Source organism: Miniopterus schreibersii (genome assembly GCF_964146895.1).
Source record: "Miniopterus schreibersii genome assembly, chromosome: 1".
NCBI lineage: Eukaryota > Metazoa > Chordata > Mammalia > Chiroptera > Miniopteridae > Miniopterus > Miniopterus schreibersii.
Genome location: NC_138101.1, coordinates 149,292,640 through 149,313,928, shown reverse-complemented (window position 1 = coordinate 149,313,928; position 21,289 = coordinate 149,292,640). Strand labels below are relative to the sequence as shown.

General features: G+C 35.4%; 1 protein-coding gene across 2 annotated transcripts in view; it reads left to right on the top strand.

The window, feature by feature from the left end:
* The first annotated feature begins 234 nt into the window (after window positions 1-234).
* SECISBP2L (SECIS binding protein 2 like) overlaps window positions 235-21,289 on the top strand; it is a 49,951-nt gene continuing 28,896 nt past the window's right edge. For both annotated transcript variants that reach the window (XM_081135472.1, XM_081135473.1), the window contains exons 1-7: window positions 235-495; window positions 8,714-8,892; window positions 11,082-11,403; window positions 13,348-13,480; window positions 17,625-17,854; window positions 18,097-18,121; window positions 18,465-18,580. In XM_081135472.1, the coding sequence (XP_080991598.1) occupies window positions 472-495; window positions 8,714-8,892; window positions 11,082-11,403; window positions 13,348-13,480; window positions 17,625-17,854; window positions 18,097-18,121; window positions 18,465-18,580 (1,029 nt within the window). In that variant the 5' untranslated portion in view covers window positions 235-471. The remainder of the gene's footprint in view (window positions 496-8,713; window positions 8,893-11,081; window positions 11,404-13,347; window positions 13,481-17,624; window positions 17,855-18,096; window positions 18,122-18,464; window positions 18,581-21,289) is intronic.

Here is a 21,289-nt window from a genome sequence, read left to right as displayed (position 1 = left end):
CTACCCCTCCAGTTTAACAGTCCAGGGGGGCAGGTAAGTCCCCGGTGGCGCGCGGAGCGGCCCGGGCACCTGCTCCCAGGGCTGCCCCCCGGGCTCTGCCTCCAGCTGAGCCCGCCGGGTTCCCATGACCGCCCGCTCGGGCCCTCTGCCGTCGCCCCGCCCCCTGCGCTGTAAGTCCCGCCCCTCCTTTCCCCTCCTGCGCGCCGCCATTTCCGACTACGCCTCCCGTTCATTTCGGCTCTTCCCGGCTTCCGTCCCAGATGATCCCTCCCCGAAGGTGCCACCGCCTCCTCCACCTCCGGGAGCTGGAGCCTCCTCCTCGGCCAGTGGCGTAGCCGGACTCTGCTCGGGGCCAGCCAGATAGGGGCGGAGGTGCGGAGCCGGGTCTAGAGCCGAGCGGGGGGCCATGGAGAAAGCGGCCCGAGGCGCTCTCTACACCGACTAAGCGGGCCCGTTGCGGCTGCAGGCGCCATGGACCGAGCCCCAGCAGACCAGGTACGCGGGCTCGGGCTGGGCCAGCCTGGCCGGGGACGGGGGTCGCCGCTTCCTCCTAGGCAGGCCCTGGCCTGCGAGCGTGGGCCCTGACGGCCGGGGCCCTCAGGTTCCGAGGGGCAGACCTTCCTGGCCCGGGAGCCTGGCGGCGCCCCGCTCTGCTACATTGTTCCAGATGCTGCCTCGGGCAGGGGCACTTTTTCTGCCCTGTTTACCGTCCCCCACCCTGGATGGGGGCTCGCTTTTGCCCCTCCTCCCGGCTTGGGGAAAGGGGCCTGGAGACTCCAAGTTGTCCGTATCTCCCGAGTGGAGGGTTTATAACTTCCAGCGGATCTGCCCCCTGCCCCGCCGCCCTCTTCCCTTCAGTTCTGGAATGTGTTTTCAAGGTGGAAAGGCTTCTGAGGGCTTCTCACCCAGAAAGGCTGTCAGAGGACGTGATAACTACAGGAGGAGAGGGGGGTGATGGGCTTTTTTTAAGATCTACGTGCCATTGAGCGAAGCATTGTTTTTACAGTGATTTAAAGGAGGTGTTCTCTTTAAGATATGAAGTACTACGGTTTCCCCTTGCCTTTCTACCTAAATATTTTGCAAAAATTAGTGTTTTGTGTTTTGTTTTGTTTTTAAAAGCCAGCTTTTATCTTTAAGGGTATAAGACCCGAAGCATGAACTCATTTCCGAGATTCACGAAGTAGTCCCATAGTGTCTGTTTTGTTTTTTTTTTTCAATTACACCACATTCTTGATTATCTATGCTAGTAGATGCTAGGAATCCGGGATTTTACGTTGCCATCACAACGTAAAAAAATAATCTAAAATAATGTTTTATTTTCCCCCAGAAATTGCAGTGTTTTCCGTTCTTGAGACCTCTGGGAAAAGATTTGATGAAGTCGAAGTTTATTCACTGTCCATTCCCCTCTTCAGTTGAAGGCCTTGCCCAGCGAAGAACTAGGCTTAGGGATGAAGGAAAAGGAGAGATTAGTGATTTGCCTGATTATTTTACAAGTGGATAATTAGCACCTTAATAAACGAGACAGGATTTCCCAAATTCCTCTATACATTGATTATATGTTGCTAGTCAGAGCCAGTTTTGAGTTAGAAATTGGACTGTTTCAGCAGGCAAAGCACAGTTTCCTAGTTGTGTATATTTGTTTTTACAAAAGCTTTAATTTTTTTTTTTTAAAAAAGCTTTCTGTGAATATGACTCTGAAAACACAAATGAGTTTATGAAACAATACATGGATTTACCAAAGCAAAATTGATTGGAGCCTCTTGACCAGTACATACAGGCTTTCCTTTTTCACTCAGTATTTTATATAAGGCCTATGTCCAGTTTAATGAAAAACAAAATTTTAAGGTATCTATTAAAAATGCCTGAGATTTCAAAGCGTGACAATTAATAGGAAATTTTCTTGTCTGTGTGTCAGTGATGAAAGGGTTAAACATTTTGGTCCTATACCGTGATGCCAGAGCTATAACCAGCAATGCTACCACATGTATACTTACTGTTCCTTTCATCCTGGAGGAAATGTAATTAACTATTTAGATGGTAACTTGTGTGTGATTATCTTAACAGCAAGTGCTATGAGCAAATTATTTGAACTAGAGAGCCTCTTCCTCTTTCATCCTACATTTTTCCAAAGTCCGCAACCTATTTAAAACCTTGTAGAAATTTAAGAATTAGAAAAAATCATGAGTGTAGGTTTTCCTTTGAAGAATTTTTTCCACTTTTTTCCCTCCAGTATCTCCCGCCTCTTCTCCAGCCTAATAAGAAAAATTTCAACCATCCCCTTGTTTTTGCCAACCACACATAGAAACTGAGATCCAAAAAAGTGATGTTACTGTAGGCAGTTAATTCAGGGGTCCCTGGATGGACCTGGAAGGCAGGTACTTCATTTTATATTAGCATTTTTCTGGGTCAAGACTCCCATTACTTTCATAGTATTCTCAAAAGGATTCATCATTGAAAAAAGGCTAAGAACCATTAACTTACTGGTAGATTGGGGCTAGAAATGAGCTTTCTCAACTTTGTGGAGTTCTTGATTGTTTCTATACCAGAGTAATGTAATAGCTTTCCTAGGTTATTAGAATATACTTTTTTTATGTTTTTACTAATCAAGTGAATTTAGATAGGTAAAAGTCATGAAAAATATATGTGGTAATGTGCTGAATTTCCATTTTTCCTCACAAAACGTTTTTCATTTTAAACCAGTGCTGGTTTATATTCAGAATTCCTGGGAATGCCTACAGCATTTATAACTTCTTATAATATTGAAGTGGTTAGCAATTAATAGAAGTTAGATTTTTTTTTTTAAAGTACTTAATATAAACTTTCTGCATTCCATCTTAACCTAATTGAAATCCCTGGAGTATTGCACAGTGTAACTTTGAAAAAAATTTTTTAAAAACATATATAAAATCTTTGATTAAAAGGATAAATTGTGTACAATTGGTCAAGATTATAAAAACCTGATCAAGATTATAAAAAGTAAGTTACTAGGAATATGTGCTAGATAGCAGTCTTAATTGCAGTAATTGACTACAAGAAAGAATCTTATAACCAGAAGAGAATTTCAGGAATATTATCTTTTAGCAAGACTGTTTTAAATCAAAGCAAGTAGTTTAATTTTAACTACCAGAATTAGATGTTCTAAGAACAGATATGGCTTGGTATAATGCATTTTTTTGTCTTTTTAAAAAAAAAAAAAGAAAGAAAAGCTGGTGTAAAGAGATAAGAAGAATAAATCATGGAGTTCATTTTGTTTATAAAGGCTTTAGTGTTTCTATTTTTAGGAAATTTAGGACAGTGTTCTGAGATTTTAAAAAAATAAACAATAGCCTTAGAAGTGACAGAACACTTGAGGTTTACATTTTCTTTAGTATTATCAAATAATTTAAACATTGGCTTAATTTTTAGCACATTAATATCAGAAAGGGTTTTTTTTTTTAAAGAATTCACAAAATTATTGATCACGAATGTCTTTAATTCTTAGGAAAGCAGATGTGTAACAAATAGACATGACTTTATACAAAGTGCTGTTCACTAATAAGTATATAAAATTATGGGGCTTATAATTCTTTTCTTTAAATAATGTATAAACTTCAAATATCAGCACTGCAACTAAACATACTCTAAATAAGTTACTATAGAATGTAATACATAATACGTATAGTTTGCCTTTATGGATAAAAGCTAGTCATCTGTCTTAACAGATTTTTAAAATAATACTTTTATAATAAAAAGAGAAAGTAAATAATGCTCATTTAGTGAAAAGCCATTTGGAAACTTTAAAAGACTTTTTTTCCTAAGCCCTTAAATCAAAGAGGGAGTAAAAAAGTAGAATTATATGTTATTGAAAAAGTAATAACATACTACATGTGAAAACCTACAGATGTGGCTGAAACGATACTCTGAGGCAAATGTATTATCATAAATACTTTCATTGTTAAATGTTTTAAGAGGAAAATAAAAATTAAGCATCCAAGGCAAGGAGTTAGGGGGGAAACCCGCAAAAGCAAGGGAGAAAATAAATATAAAAACAAGTTAATAAAGTAGGTAATCCAAAAACTAGTATTAAATTTAGAAAACTGGTTTTCAGAAAAGTACCAGCAGATTTTAACAGGATTAGATGCAGTCTGTTTTAAGAAAAGGGGGAAATGTCTGGATAGCAAAGTAAATGGGCAGTCTAAGTTAAATACTTTGATTTTTTTTCTTTAATATTTTCTGAAGTCTTGCAAAACTTTTATGTATAGCTACTGCAGTTTATTTTGACAAATAGTTTAATTTCAGTGTAAGCCATTCCAATCAGAAAACAATACAGCTAGCCAGGTATCTCTTAAACATTAAAATTTTTTTTCATTCAGAGACATGTATTTTATATTTTGCCATAAGATATAAAATATCTTAACATTTGATACAGTGTATTTTTACCTTAACATAGAAAGAATGAATGTGGAGGATTTCCATGATCATATTTTTTTCTGTAGGTGTGTGGTACAGAAATTTCACTGTGGGAGAGAGCCTTATTATGTTCCAGTTCAGTTTTGATATTAAGTGGGTGACATTCTTCTTTTGCTTAATCTGGGAAAATTATTTGCACTCCTCTGGAGGTTCTATCTTGGGGAGGCTTAGTGTACATTTCTTGCTAATGTGTGCTTAGTAGTGTTTGCCCATTTCCCCTAAACCTGTCTATACACTGCACTTTCCAGAATATTATTGAATTCATATTATTGAATTCTATAGACTTTCAGTAATCTGAGTGCATTTGTTTAATAAAAAACTTGTTTTAATGAGCTTTTAACAAGGTTTTTATAGTTTCATGTTCTGATAAATTCTAGGGTTTTCTAGATTATCCACATCAAAGAGGTTTTATTATTGACATTGTTTTAATATATGCAAAATTTTAAATGAATGTGGAACTTTTTTTCAAATACTTGTTTCTGGGATTATGATTTTTCATTTGGAAAATTCTAAAATAATTTCTGAAAGAGAAAGATAATTTTCCTATGTGGGTGTTTTGTTTTTTAAGCAAATAATACAGGAATTTGTTCTTTGTAGTTTAGCTTATACCATATTTACATTTTCTTTAAGGACACAACTCCTTGCTATAAAATTTCTGAGTTCTAAAACAGATTTTGGCAAAGGTAAAGAGTTTAAACACTGAAATTCAAACTGAAGAATATTATATGAAGTAACAAGTCTAATTTTCTCATAATGTTTTTGCTCTTCACTATATAAGACATTTTTCTTTGATTTCTATACTAATATAATTGAAATATTGCCAGAATTTGATGCTTACTTACTGTATTATCTATATGGGCTTTATTATGTGGAATTTTAAAAATAGTTCAGAATCTTTACATTTCAGGCTTGAAAACAGCAGATGCTACATTTTGATATATGATACTGAAGACCTTGAAGTTACAATAAGCAACTTTTAAAACCATACAGAGTTGTAACTATAGGGGAAAGTTTGCCAGTCTGTTCCTACTAGTGACATCTTCTGTTTGTACAGCTGTTTACTACAGCAGCTTCTCTTTTTTGCTGAATACAAAGGATCATTTTAGTGTTTGTGAATTTTATTGTTCAACTCTGATATCTAGAATTGCACTTAGAGTAGAAACCAATACAAACTTTAATATTTAAGGGTATACAGGGGTTGGCAAAAGTAGTTTTACAGTTGTATGTGAAGCACAGCTTATTTCTGTATTATTTAATTATTAATTATTGTATCATTTATTAACCTGTTTTTGCCCGCTCCTGTATACTGTGTATGTGAAGACAACAGTTATAATTTATGCATGACACTTTTTAAATAGTGACTTCCCTTAGTTCATAAAACTTAAATAAAAGTATAGATGAAACTAGGTATAAAAAACTTGTAACTTTTGACTTGAGCAAGAATTTGAATTTGTTGTTACCAAAGAATATATGATACTGTTTTTTTGAGGGGTGTCAAGAAAAATGTTTTTTAAATTTTTTTTATTTCTTTATAATTATATTAATAGTGCTCCCTTTAATTGATTTCAGAGAGAGGATGGGAGAGAGAGTTAAAATATCAATGATAAGAGAGTCATTGATCAGCTGCCTCCTGCAGGTCCTGGACTGGGGATCAAGCCCCCAACCCAGGCATGTGCCCTGACCGGGAATCGAACTGCAGCCTCCTGGATCCTAGGTTGATGCTCAGCCACTGAGCCACGCCCGGCTGGGCAGTAGTGCTCCTTTTTTTTTTAGATTAGACTGAAAATTTGATGGAACCATATTCCTTTTTAAAAAACAAAACCTAATGCCTTTTAGTCCAGATTTATAAAACTGTTCATAGAATTCTCATATGATCAAAATGACTTTGATTTTTAAAAATCTTAAAAGTTATGTTTTTAGTTTAGTTAAAATGTGATTTGTTTTCCTTATGTATATGAATGAACTATATAAAGTTTCCATTATTTGTGCATTATTGTTGAAAGTCAGCTTTTTTTCCCTATTTGGGGAAACACATTAGGTGGATTATTTTATCCCTATAAATAAGTTTGGAGTTCTAGTGCCTATCAGTGAAGAGTACGGACTACTCTGTTAGCATTTGAAGGAGTTTTTGTCTCCTGTGTTAAAATTCAAGAAACTGGCCCGGCCGGGCATGGCTCAGTGGTTGAGAGTTGACCTAGGATCCAGGCAATCAGGGTTCGATTCCCGGTCATGGCACATGCCCGGTTGCGGGCTTGATCAATGACTCTCTCATCATTGATGTTTCTGTCTCTTTCTCTCCCTCTCCTTTCCTCTCTCTGAAATCAGTAAAGATATTTTTTTTAAAAAAAAAAAAAAGAAACTGAGTTTAGTTCACAGATATTTGTAAATACAGTGACTATATCTACTTCAGATTTGGTTAATAGTATAAAAGTAGACTTCAAAATTAAATCAGATTTGAGGAATGTATTCAGTATTAATATTGAATTAATACTGCTATATAGTTCAGATCATCTTTTCCCTCCTTTTTTTTTTTTTTTTAAGTTTTATTATTGTTTAAAATATTACAGATGTCCCTTTTTCTCCCCAATGACCCGTTCCACCCCGTTCCTTCCCCCTCCCCAGTCCCTCTCCCCACCATTGTCCATGTCCTTGGGTTGTGTATATATGCACATAAATTCTTTGGTTACTCTCTCCCCCTCCACCCACCCGCCCTCCTCCATCCCTCTGACATTCATCAGTCTCATCTATGCTTCCATGTCATTGAATCTATTCTGTTCATCAGTTTATTAAGTTCTTTAGATTCCACGTATAAGCGAAATCATGTGATATTTGTCTTTCACTGCCTGGCTTATTTCACTTAGCTTAATATTCTCCAGGTCCATCCATACTGTCCCAAAGGGTACGAGATTCTTCTTCTTTACAGCTGCGTAGTATTCCATCCCTCCTTTTTTATAAGCACTTCTGAATTTCCAATGGAATCATTTTAGGCTATATATTGTGTATATCAAAGTCTTGTCTTTAGATTTTCTTGGATTTGTTACTAATTACCTTTCTGAGAAACATGCCTGAAATTTATTCTGAGAACTCTGCCTTGGTATGAGCTTCTGAAAAATGCTGTCCTAGTGTGTTTGTTGGGGAAAAGTTCTGGTTTGGATTGTTGGTTTGAGATTGATTTTGAGTGATTGCAACATTGGATTGCATTTCATTTACTTGTTTATATTTATGTGGTTTTTAACATTCTGCTTTTGTAGAATGTGCCTATAGGCTTTTCATTATTTTAATTAAATTTTTAAAATTTGTTGATAAATATGACAGATGCAAAAAGAAAACTGCCTAAAACCAATGTACAGCTAAATGAATTATTATAAGGTGAATACCTTGTATGTATCACCCAAATTAGGATACAGAACTTTGCCAGCTACCCCAGAAACTCTACAAGTATGTCCTCCCAATCACAGCTCCCTCTTTCCTAGCAGTAATTCCTATCCTGATTTTTATGGATCTTATTTACTTTTCTCTATAGTTTTGTCCCCCACATATGCATTCTTAAATACTTCAGTTTTTTAAAATGTCTTTTAAGTCTCTAGATTTATTATAAGAAAAGATATAAAACAAACTAAAACGAAGTACATATTCTGAATTACTTTAGTTTGTCAGCTTGTCTTCTGGGAAACTGAAGTGCTTATTTTTATCCTGCTTTAAGTGTGAACCAGAAGTTTTCTCCCCCTTACATATATTTATTTTTAATTCATCTTAGACATTTTCTTTCCTTTTAATTTAACCATACTAATCTAATTTCCTGAAATGGACAGAAATAGACTTTTAAATTATTCAAGCAAACATAATTATCCTTCAGAATGTTGCTTAATGACTTTTTCCCCCCCGTAACAAAATTAGTTAAAAACATTGTTATGTCTGAAGAGCTAGAATTCTTACTACCAGCTTTATTTTTGGCCTCTGAGGTATGACTGACTTCCTTGTACTCTTGATTGTTTTAACAGCTTTGATTACGTTAAGATATGATTTCATGGAAATGTAGTAGGCTTTGATAAGTTTTTCCCTGTTTCATTTAATGACTTTGTCTAAATAACTTAATCATATTTAACTATTTTAATTTGTCATTGTGATCCTTTGGATGTTTTGTGAAAACTGAAAAGAGACCTAATTACTGTTTGTAAAAATTGACTCATTGTTAAATTGTGAATTTATATTATTTAAGTTTTTTGTTCATTTGTTAATAATGTGTTTCACTTTCTCTTTGAAGAATGTCAAGCTGTCAGCTGAGGTAGAGCCATTTATTCCCCAGAAGAAGAATTCTGATACATTTATGATCCCTATGGCACTCCCAAGCGATAATGGAAATGTTTCTGGTATAGAACCAACTCCAATTCCCAGCTACTTGATTACTTGTTATCCATTTGTGCAGGAAAACCAGTCCAATAGGTAATCTGTTTATTATTTTCTTTTTTAGTTTGCGCGGGGAGGGAGGGGGCAGAAGGAATAGAAGTTGACAAAGCACACTACTTAATTTTTTCCTTTTGTAACTTGTAAACATGGACCATTTCTCTATTTTTTAAGAGGAGTAAACAAAGCCAAATGATGTTGAAATTTGAAAATTATTAACATGGATTATTTTCTAATTCTTTCTAAAAGGATATGGATTTCTCTGGATATGTCTCTTATAATAAGTAATTAAAATTTGTTGAAAATAAATTGACTTAAAAGGAATGAATTACTCAGAAAGAGATAAACAGAAACTCTTTTTTGAGATTAGGCGTCCAATCATAATTGCCAAGATAGTCTGGCATAAGAAGAAAATTCCAAGGGATAATCCTTAACTTTGAAGCTTTTATAGTTAGTTAGCATATAACTCTAGACTCTGATTCTAGTTCTAAATTTAGCTTTTGTGCAATAGTCTACAGGATGGTTTAACAAATTGCTTGCAATTCAGATAATGTGTGACCTAGTAACCACTAGGGCGTAACTTGTAATAGTCATGCTAGCTTTTCTAACCCTGCTTAGGTTGTCTGGATGATTAGCATTTTGTTGGTGTAGCTCATTTTATTTTTGTATAAAAGTAATTTTATCCCTAGTCCATTTGGCTCCTTGGTTAGAGCGTTGGCCGGCCAAGGACAGGTACCTCTGTTGCAGGCTCCATCCCTGGCCCTGGTCGGAGTGAGTGTGGGAGGCAACCAATCGATGTGTCTCTCTCACGTTGATGTGTGTGTGTTTTTCTTTCTCTCCCTTCCACTTTCTGAAAAGCAGTGGAAAATATATCCTCAGGTGAGGATTTAAAAAAAAAAAGTAATTTTAGACTCTTTTAAGTTATATCACACACAGAAAATTGTACTTCTCTAGCACTTTTGAGTAAATGGATGAGGCAGCTTTTCTCTGGCCTCAGCCCAACCACCCCTGAGAGCTAAGGCAATCAATATTTCTATACATCTGTAACCCATTGTAACACACTAGTGTGCCAAGGCACATTCTTTGAGAAATTCTGGATGTATGAGATATGAGACCACTAAACAGTTTTCTCGGAAATTAAATATTCAAGTTAATAATCTGAAACTCTCACTAGTTTAGGGGATTGGACAAATTGTAGAAACTAAGGGATCTTTCTCAATTAAAGTTAGCATTATATTAAAAAATATTCCTCTTTATGGACTATGTCCAAAGTGATCTGTAAACTAAATTTAACAATAGTAGTTTCTGTATTTGACAAAATGATCAAGCATATAGTATGGTAAATTTAATTGTATTTACCTTATGAAATAATCTTTTGAGAATTCATGAGTAAGCCAGCTGGCAGATTATTTAAAAATATATTTTTTAGAGTTATGGCAGTGAATGTTTTTCCATTTTGCTTTTGTTATAAGAGTAGTGAGGAAGAGCACTATGCTCCAGCTCCCCATAACCCCTCATTGGTCGCAGCAACCTTCTGTGAGAAGGACTGCTGAGACAAGAAGATTCTTACTGGTGCTTTTCAGGAACTGCACTAGAAGAAGCTCTAATGTAGGAATAAGATGGCAGTGGACAGGCTTGCCTCTTCTTCTCTTCTTTCCCTTGGACCTAAAGCCTGCTTCCATTGCCAAGGAGGGAAGCCAGGAAAAGAGCTGGACTTGGCCAAGTGTTTAGGGGAGTATGGGAGAGAGGAGTAGGAGGCCCTGGTCTGAACTAAAGAATGAGATGCGGAGGAATCAAATCACCCATTGTAATGATCACCTTACACAGTGATCACCTTACGCTGCTCTTTGCAGAAGGCTGTCACAGTTATTAGCATTGCGTGGGAACATAGGACTGTTGGCACATCCAGCAGCTAGGTGTTTAACTTTTGGACAGAAATATCATGATGTTGAGGGGAGAGTTACATATAAGATTGGTATGTACTTTTAAAATCTTGGATTGCAGTAAAACTATCAGGTTGAATTCCTTTAGACTGTCATTTAAATTGTTATTACATATACATAATTTCTATAGCAAAGAAATTTATAAGGTCATAATTTTATCTCGTTTTCAGAATTATTATGAAGGCACTTTTCTGTGCTTTCTTTTATTAAAATGAATTGACATTTTATTTTAGCATTACTTTTATAATTGTCAATAGATTTGTTCTTTTTGATTTGTCTTTACAGACAGTTTCCATTATATAACAATGACATACGATGGCAGCAGCCCAATCCAAACCCTACTGGACCATACCTTGCCTATCCCATTATATCTGCTCAGCCACCTGTTTCTACAGAGTATACATATTATCAGCTGATGCCAGCACCATGTGCCCAAGTTATGGGTTTCTATCATCCTTTTCCTACACCTTACTCCAACACCTTTCAAGCTGCGAATACTGTAAATACTGTAACAGAATGCAGTGAGCGTCCAAATCAGCTTGGACAAGTCTTCCCTTTGTCCAGTCATCGAAGCAGAAACTGTAACAGAGGACAAGGGGTACCAAAAGTAAGTGACTAATTTTGATTGGCTTTTATGTTTGATAGTTCTGTTGTTAATAATAGTATAAGCAATCAGCCACTTGTATTGATTAGCTTTTAATGCTGAATTTATTATAAAACACTATCATAAAATAGTTAAGGGTATAGTATTTATAAAATATTTTTTTTCTGTTTGTTTTTATTGTTCCTCATTCTGAATTGGTGATGACTTAACATCATCTTCAAGTTCTTCAAAGAGTTTAGCTTAAACATAATGCACAAATATTTCTAAATTATTTTAATTTAGTGATAAAAATTGCATGGTGACACCAGTATTAATAAGTGGTTAGCTTAGCCCGGCCAGCATGGCTCAGTGGCTGAGCATGAACCTGTGATCCAGGAGATCGCGGTTCAATTCCCGGTCAGGGCATATGCCCAGGTTGCGGGCTTGATCCCCAGTCGGGGGCATGCAGGAGGCAGCTCATCAGACTCTCATCATTGATGTTTCTCTCTCTCTCGCCCCCTTCCTCTCTCTGAAATCAATAAAGATATATTTAAATAAATAAATAATAAATAAAAATAAGGGGTTAGCTTGGATACCATGCTGGCAATGTTGAATAGCTAGTGCACTTCAGGATGTTTCAGTATTCAGAAATCAGCAGGAAACATTATGGAAAAGAACATTTGTGAGTCATTGAATTCCTTCAGCTTCATTGTTTTCTATCTTGTGAATTGTTAAGAGGAATACCACTTATTCAAAAGGTTACTTTTCTATTGAAGCCTTGGTATCAAAACAAATAAGAAAAAAACATCTTTCTTCTCAGCACTTTTGAGCTAATGGAAGGCAGAGTGACTTCTTAGGTGCATCTTGTATCTGTATCATCAAGGAGTTGGTGTTTTCCTAGATTCCATTAGCCCAGCTTCTTCAGTGAAAAGTCTTTGCTGTCTTCTGGCATACTTTTTACAAACTAAAATACAAACAAGCAGGAGAGGTTGCTTTGAAAGACTTTTATTCTTCATTCACTCTGGGTCAAGGGGAACCTTTTTTGGGACCTCTGAGAATGAAAAAAATAAGTATTGGAAGTAAGATAATAGTATATAACTTGCATATATTGAATAAACATGATTCTCAGAGTTCATTCCCAGCACTTGAATTTAGGACGTTAAATTCAGAGTTCTGTTATGTAAATTGCAATTGCTGATGAATATTCATATTTTTTTAAATGAAGGAAAGGATCAGCTTTTAATATTTTCTTTGTAAGCTCCAAAGCAGAAACTTCTTCTGTACTTCATTTCCATCATGAAACTAAAATTTGGCCTTTGGATAAGTTACCACCCTTTTCATTATCCTTTTAAACAAAAATGTACAATCCTTATATGGCATAATTATGTGCCTATAATTTATTAATTATTGATTGAGAAAATTAAAAATGCAAATAACAGCCCTGGCCAGTTTGGCCCAGTAGTTGGAGTGTCCGCCTGCGGACTGAAGGGTCCTGGGTTCAATTCTGGCCAAGGGCACATGCCTCTGTTGCAGGCTTGATCCCTGGTCCTGGTCGGTGAGCGTATGGTAGGCAAACAATTGATGTGTGTCTCTCACATCGGTGTTTCTCTCTCTCTCTCTCTCCCTTTCACTCTCTCTGAAAAGCAATGGAGGGAGTATCCTTGGGTGAGGATTTAAAAAAAAAAAAAATGCAAGTAACAATTAAAAATGAATTTATATTTTATTTATAGTAGTGTTAATGGTTTTTTGAAAAATAGTGTTTAAATGTGTATACAGTACTTTAGCCCATTATGATTGACTGCAGATAATTTCATGAAATCCTAATACAGTAGCCCTGTTTCCCTGTGAGTTGGGAGCCACTAATTTGGAGCATGCATTTAGATATATTGTATAGTGGATGTGTATTCTATGTTTAGTACATTGAGTAGAATCTTCATTTTTTTCTTCTTTTACTTAAACCATCAACAGCTTTTACAACAACAGCACATAAAAAGCAAAAGGCCACTGGTGAAAAATGTAGCTACTCAGAAAGAGACAAATGCAGCAGGTCCTGATAGTCGATCAAAAATAGTGCTTCTGGTCGATGCTTCACAGCAAACTGGTAAGGCAAGAGTTCTTATGTACGTTGTACATTACTGGTTTTTATCTGTTGTCATGCATTGGCTATATAATTGTGGATTATACCACTTTCTGTGATTCTAGACCTTTTTCCATCCTTCCATTTATCCTGCCACCTTGTGAAATTCTCTAGGAAGGGTAAAACTGTCCATGTCCTTAATGTTCTTTCAAGTTATTTGCTGACTTATGTACGGTTTTGAGCAGGGTTTGAGGTTTCTTTATAAAGAAGTGAAGCAGTTCACTTCTTTATAAATCAGAAATCAGAGATGGAATTTTTCAAAAATTATAGAAATAGTCATTTTGGTAGAAATCATAATTGTATGTGTTTTTATAACTAGATTAAAACCCTTTATGAAACATTCTGACATCCTATACTTTTATAGAAAGAATTAGCAAGCTTTCATTGCATATTTTAGCATAGATCTGAACCAGATCTATGAATTCAAACAAGTAAAATTTTGGACTAGTTGGATATAATTTTGTCAAAAGTCTTTTAGAGGATGGTATAAGCATTAAATAAAAAAGCTTTATCCTGGTAATAGATAAGAATTAATAGTCTTATATTCTAGCTATTTTTAAGTTTATATCATGAAATTCCTCCCACCAGCTATAGAGTAGATAGATGTCTGTCACCTCTCACCCATTGTCATTGACACTAGTAAAAAAATCCTTGTTTATGATCCAAGGCCAAGAATTAGATCTGTTCAAAGGTACATTTACTTTTTACCCCTCTTCAGTCTCCACTCAATTGCAGTCTGGCTTAAAATGAATTAGATGGCACATACTTTCTTTCATTTGGGATGTACCTTTTCTTTTGGATTTCTATTCAGTTACCTTTTATAATTGCTTAGATCCATTAGGAGCAAGAAGGGATCTGGGAATCAGTTAAAAAACAATCTTGCTGACAGTACAGTCATTGTGTGGTTTGTGGAGCATAAAGCAGTGAGAGTAACAGACTCTGGCAAGTGCTTGGGGTGGCTATGGAAAAGAATCACAATGTAATATATCACAGAGTTTTCTGTGTTTTGGTTGTTCCTAATCATAATGACCCATTTGTACATGCTTTCAACCCTGGGACTGCTTTCAAAAGTTATCTGTACTTCTTAATCATTGTGACCACAAAATCAGGCTTCTGAAGTATAAGAATTAGAAAGTGAAAAGATGAAAGTATAATTTGAGTTGATTACATCTATCAGTATTCTTATTCTTTAGTTTGTTTTCAAATTCTGAAGATTGTATATTCTCTCTGTGTTTTTATTCTCTAGTTTGTTTTTAATTTCTTAGGATTAATTGGTATCAGTCAGAGGTAGAATGAAATACTGTAGTTTAAAGGAATTTGTAACCGATTTTTACCCTCGAACACAAGCTTTTATTATTTAATAACAGTTTAGTAAGTTGGGTAGATATAAGATAATATATAAAACTAAATTGCATTTAGGTGTGCTACCAACAAACAAAATTTAAGAAAAGATGCCATTTACAATAGCAGTAAAAATACAGTTTCTGGCAATGAATCTTATATAACATGTACCAGACATTTATGCAGGAAACTATAACTTTATTATAGGACTTCTAAAAAAATCTAAATATCAGGTTCATACAAGATGATTTGATATTGTAAATGTAACTTTTCCCTAAATTAATCTGTAGATTCAGTGCAGTTCCAAAAAAAATTCTAATAGAAATTTTTGGGGAACTTGACAAAATGATTATAAAATGAAGGAGTATTAGCCTGAGAAGAGCCAAGACATCCCTGGAAAAGAACTTTTTCTCACCCTGGCTGGTATGACTTGGTTGAGTGTCAGCCTGTGCACCAAAGAGTCGCCGGTTCTAGTCCCAGTCAGGGCAGCCATCTTGTTGGATATATGAATATCCAGATACCTGTGTAATAAAGAAAGTGTCTTTATTCATTTAAAAAACAAAACAAAACTTTTTCTCTAGATATCAGGACCTAGTAATAAAAAAATTATAAAGCTATAGGTTATAAGGCATTGTGGTTTTGACATGGTATAGACAAAGAAAAGAATGATACAGAAGAGGTAGCATAGAAATAAACCCAGCCCGGGCCAGTAGCCCAGTTGGTTAGAGCATTGTCCTGCTATGCCAAGGTTGCGGGTTCAATCCCCGGTCAGGGCACATATAAGAATCAACCAATGAATGCACAAATAAATGGAACAATGAATCAATCTCTCTCTTAGGTCAATCAAAAGAATTTTAAAATTAAAGAAAGAAATCCACACAAACATACACAAAAGACCTAGCAAGCCATCTTAATTCCTATTGGCTTATACAAAAATGCAATGTATAAAATGCAGTATACAAAAATTAAACAGAGCATAGAGCCCCCAAACAGACTCACATATATGTGGAAACACATATATGAAAAAAATGACAGGAATAGCATTACAGATTCCTAATTTGTACCCCATGCAAATCTATTCCAGATGGATTAAGGACTTAAATGAGAAAACCACTTGTAGAAGGAAATATAGGTAGATATTTTTCTGACTTCAGGAATAACGCTTTGTAAAATTTAGAATTTCTGTTTATCAATACAAACTTGGAAAAGATGTTTACTATTCATATAACTGACAAAGAATTAGTCTGAGGACTTATAAAGAATTTATATGAATCAGTAAGAAACTGATCCCACCTTGCCCTTAGGGCCCCTGGGACACAGTGCCAAGGGGCTGAAACATTTTGACAGAACAATAGGAATTTTTCCTTTGACCCAGTTGTCTCACTCCTATGAATGTATCCAAATAGAATCTCCCCCTAGAAAGAAAAGGACTGTTTGATTAAAGATGCATAACAAAAACACTGAAAACTTCCCAATGTCCAGTAACAGCTGACAAGTCAAGAGAAGCTTAGGACATCCACTCAATGGAATAATATGGAACCTTCTTACATTATAATTATGAAGAATATACACATAATATTAAACAGAGCACAACTCAAAATTATATTGAAGCTGAATAAAAATTATTTATGGGTAGAAATGTGGGGAAAAGAAAATTTAATTTGTTCTGTTGGTAGGATGTTGTTAGGGTTTTTTGAAAATGTCCTTGATTACAATTTGCGAAATACAAAAATAAGAAAAAAACAGCTGAGTAAAAAAATAGGCAGAAGTCAAGCAATCCAAAAGTAAAATTAAAAAATATTTCACAGAAGGGAAAACATTAGTGGCTCAAAGTTTCATTAGAGATACTCAACCTCAATTTTAAGCAGGAAAATCCAAATTAAAACTTACAATGAGCTATCTTTTTATACCCAACAATTAGCAAAAATTCTAGCCTAGAAGACAGAATCAAGTATTCGGCGAATATGTGAATCAGTGGGGGACATTTATATCCTGCTGTTGGAGTCTAAACTGTTTTTACCAACTTTGAAAATTATTTGATATTACCAAGTAAAGTTGAATACATGTATCCCCTAGGCCCAGAAGTATTTACCTTAGAGAAACTTTCACATGCACACATACACATTCATTTGTCCACGTAAGAATGTTTATAGCACTGTTGTTCTTAATAATAGCAAAACCCCCAAACAAACCAAGTGTCCCATCAATGGTAAAGGATTAGACATTATAGTATAGTCACACATAGGCGTTCTGGATCCCAGTGACCTTAATGAACCACAGCCCCATGCATCTGAGTCAGAACTGATGCTGAGGGGATGGTGGGGTGGGAAGCAAGTCACAGGAAAACATGGACAGTATGATTTTACTTTTATAAAGTTAAAATTGCAAAACTACATGATTTATGTTTTACGAGTACAAAAATTTGTGGTAAATCTATTTTAAAAAGTGAGGGAATAATAAACACAGATTTCAGAATAGAGGGTAACCTCCGAGGGAGGAAGAGGTTGCAATGGTAGAGGGGCATGCAGTGGACCTCACTGGGAGGTGGTTTTAATATTTTAATTATACTAATATTTTATTCTCTTCATAATAAACGTGTTATAAACCAACTTGTCAGGAACATCTCACCTTTTGATGACCTTTTCAAGAAGTTTTCACCATTTACAAAATTAGGTGTCTATTTTCTTACAACCTTAATGATAATTTAACAAGGATTTATTATCAACTTGGTCCTCACAAAGAGTCTCATACTTTTCTTGCCTTGCAGATTTCCCGACAGATATCGCTAACAAGTCTCTCTCAGAGAGCTCTGCCACAGTAGTCTGGAAGTCCAAAGGCAGGAGGAGAAGAGCATCCCACCCTACTGCTGAGTCCTCTAGTGAGCAGGGAGCTAGTGAAGCTGACATTGACAGTGATAGTGGCTACTGCAGTCCCAAACACAGCAACAACCAGCCCGCCGCAGGGGCTCTACGAAATGCTGATTCTAGCACCGTGAATGTATGTAACATTGCTTTGATTTCTCTATCAGTCGTCTGTGTCAGTGTTATTGTTGTGTCCTCTGCTATAGTAAATAAGACAGTTAAATTTTGCATATCTTAATATGAAAAATATGGAGAAATATTTTTTCTAAGATTGTAATAAACATCCTTCACACTAGACTAGATAATGAAACATTTTGCAAGTTATATGGTATGGATTTTGAAGCAGAAAATAATTGTCATTTTTGTTTCTATTTTTAGCATGCGGAATCATCTATATGTACAGGTACTTATTTTTCTGCATAGTGTTTTTGCTATACTTTCTTTTTTGTCCATGTCAAAGTTTTGCTTTTAAGCATTAAACTTGCTGATGTTGTAAAAATTAGTAATCTTCCAAAGAGATTCAAGTTAAATTAAAAGTATAGTCTTGCTGATAAAATTAAGAAAATGCCAGCAGGAGGTGATCTGCAGATGATACTTATATTACTAAGAATTGGAATACCACTTAAAATTTATGAAAAATTTTCCACTGTTACTTTTATAGTGACTGAATTTCGGTATAAAGTTGAGCAATTTAGGTTTTGGCATCTTTTATAAGTAAATCATATTTTCAATCTCAATTGTTACAGGTAGTGTAAATTGGTCCAATGTAACTTGCCAGGCAACTCAGAAGAAACCTTGGATGGAAAAAAATCAGACATTTTCTAGAGGTGGAAGGCAGACTGAACAAAGAAATAATTCACAGGTAATTTGAATTAGGTTGGATAAATTTGATTAATGTGAGATGAATTATTATAAATGGTAAAGTGGTTTTGAAGGTTAGTGTCCTTAATTTTTAGAGATGCCTATGGAATTATATAAAAGTAAAATATATCTGTAAGTTTAAAATGGCTTAGCCAGTAAAATGATTTAAATAATGAAACAGAATGGAAAATGTTGAAAGGGTGGTGTGTATGTATGCATATTGTACCTTTCTCTTCTTTTCTGTATTTAAGAAATATATTTGGATATTTCATACTTTTAAGATAGAATACCCTTCACTCCTGCTTCACCTGCTGACTTATCCATATAAAAAGTTTAAAGATTTTCAATACCTTAAATATTGATCCTTTGAACTTCAGGCAGGACTACAGCCTTGTCCACGTGACTTTGCTCAACTATAAGCACCACAAGCCACTCTCTGCTTGTTGCAGTGCCTCTTCATGATGTGGCCTGATTGGACAGCTTCCTGATTTTGGGGAGAAGGATCTGGGTGCAGGAGGGCAGAGCAACTTACATATTGCCACAAACTTCCAGTAACTCTCTTCCTGCATTGGTTGTCTATGAAATCAGGGAGTTGTATATTGGTCAGTATTTTTCCTTTTCAACTTTTAGATAGACTTCCTGGTTTCCTTAAATCTAGTCAAGGAATTAAGGTTGTATGACTAGATCTCTGGATGAATTGAAATAAGAGTAAGTTACTACTAGATTAAATAGACCAAATACTTGCCTGTTTTTGCCTCCCTAAAATGAAGTACTTTGGAGTACCCTAACATAAATTATGGTTTCAGGAATACAAGCGGAATAATGCCTTCTTCCCTATGGTTGTTGCAAAAATGAGTCATTAGTGTTTGTGGCAGGCTTGTGAGGTAGTCTAGCTTTATTTTATTAAAAACAAAAGCTGAGCCCAGTCGGGCGTGGCTCAGCGGTTGAGCCTTGACCTGGGATCCAGGCGATTGGGGTTCAATTCCAGGTCAAGGCACATGCCCTGGTTGCAGGCTTGATCAGTGACTCTCTCATTGATGTTTCTGTGTCTCTCTCTCCCTCTCCTTTCCTCTCTCTGAAATCAATAAAGATATATTAAAAAAAACAAACAAACACAAAAAAACAAAACAAAAGCTGAAACAAGAATTGTTTAAGTAGATTAGATAATGTATAAAATGTTATCAAGTACTGAAATTTTATGTTGAAATTGTATCTGCTAGACCTGCCAATTTTGCAGCCTCAGTACAGTAACATCAATAGCCCCTTGGACAGGAAATAATACTGATATGGAAAAACATTTCCTCTCTATCTTAAAACTGGTGAAAAGTGGTAGAAGAACAACAAAAAGAAAATACATACAGTATAAGTTTTATTTTGTGTATCTCTTTATTCTAAAAGAACTCGATGTTCAACAAAGTGTTTGTTTTCTACTTCTGATGCTTTGTTATACTTAAGCAAGTTGTTTGACTTTTGACATGCAGAATCTTTTTTTCTTTTAAGTCAAAATATTTTCCCCTTTTGCAGTCTTTGATTATTTTTAGGCTTAAAAAGTCTTCCAGAAATCAAATATTCGTTTGTATTTTCTGCTACGTTTTTATAGACCAGTGTTTCAAGACTTTTTTAAATCCAAGATTGATTTTGGTACATGGTACAATGTAATGATGTAGATTTTCAAAGTAGTTAACCAGCTGTCCTAACACTGTAATCCATTCTCTTCCCTGATTGGTGCTACCCTTTTCATCAGTGCTAATTTCTTATGTCTTAAGTGCTATCTCTGGGCTGTTTTGTTCCACTTATCAGAAATTTGCACCTGTATCATGAATGTTATTTTAACTACTGTACCATGCAGTGATTTTTTAATATTTTTACCAGTGTTTTAACATTTGAAAAGGCATGTTCTTTCTATACTCTGGTGAAGCTTTAATTTTAAGTGATAGACTCTAAAAAATTAATTTCTTAAAAATGGTTTTATAAAAGAGATGAAAAAGCTTATACAAAATCTCTTTTTTACCAGTCTCTCCATCTTGTCCTCTTCCCTATATCTGCCCCTATTCGAGATGAAAAAGATGATGCAGTGAAAAATCTCATTTTCACTCCTGTCTCCCATTGTCTTCTCCTCTTCCCTGTATTTGTCCTCTATGTCTGTTCCACTTTGATTAGTATCCTATGTATTTTCCCAGAGTTTCTTCTTGTAATTATAAGTAAATACAAGTATGTATCTTAAGTTTTACCCACTCTGTTCTGTGCTCTGCTTAACAATGTATCTTGGAGATTTTTCCATTTTATATGGAGGGCTTCCACACTTATTTTTTTAACAGTTCCTAGTGTTGTGTGGATATATCTTTGTTGATTTCTGAAAACTGTTGCTGTTTAGACATGCTGCAGCGTCATTTAGAAGTATGTGTGTATAGTAGTAGAATAAATTCCTAGATGAGGGACTGCTGGATGAAAAGGTAAAGTCATCTCTGTTATTTGGTATCACCATATTGTACCATTTTACAACTTCTACAATAATGTGGAGAGTGCATATCTCTCTCTATATATAGCCTAAGAAATCACATATTTTCAGGGTTTTGGATTTGTGCCAGTTAGGTTAAAGTGTGCATTAATGTAGTTCAGCATCTTTCTATATATTTAAGGGGCATTTGTATTTTTCTGTAAATCTCCCTGGTCATATCTTTTCCTCTTTTTTGTATCTTGATCTCTTTGG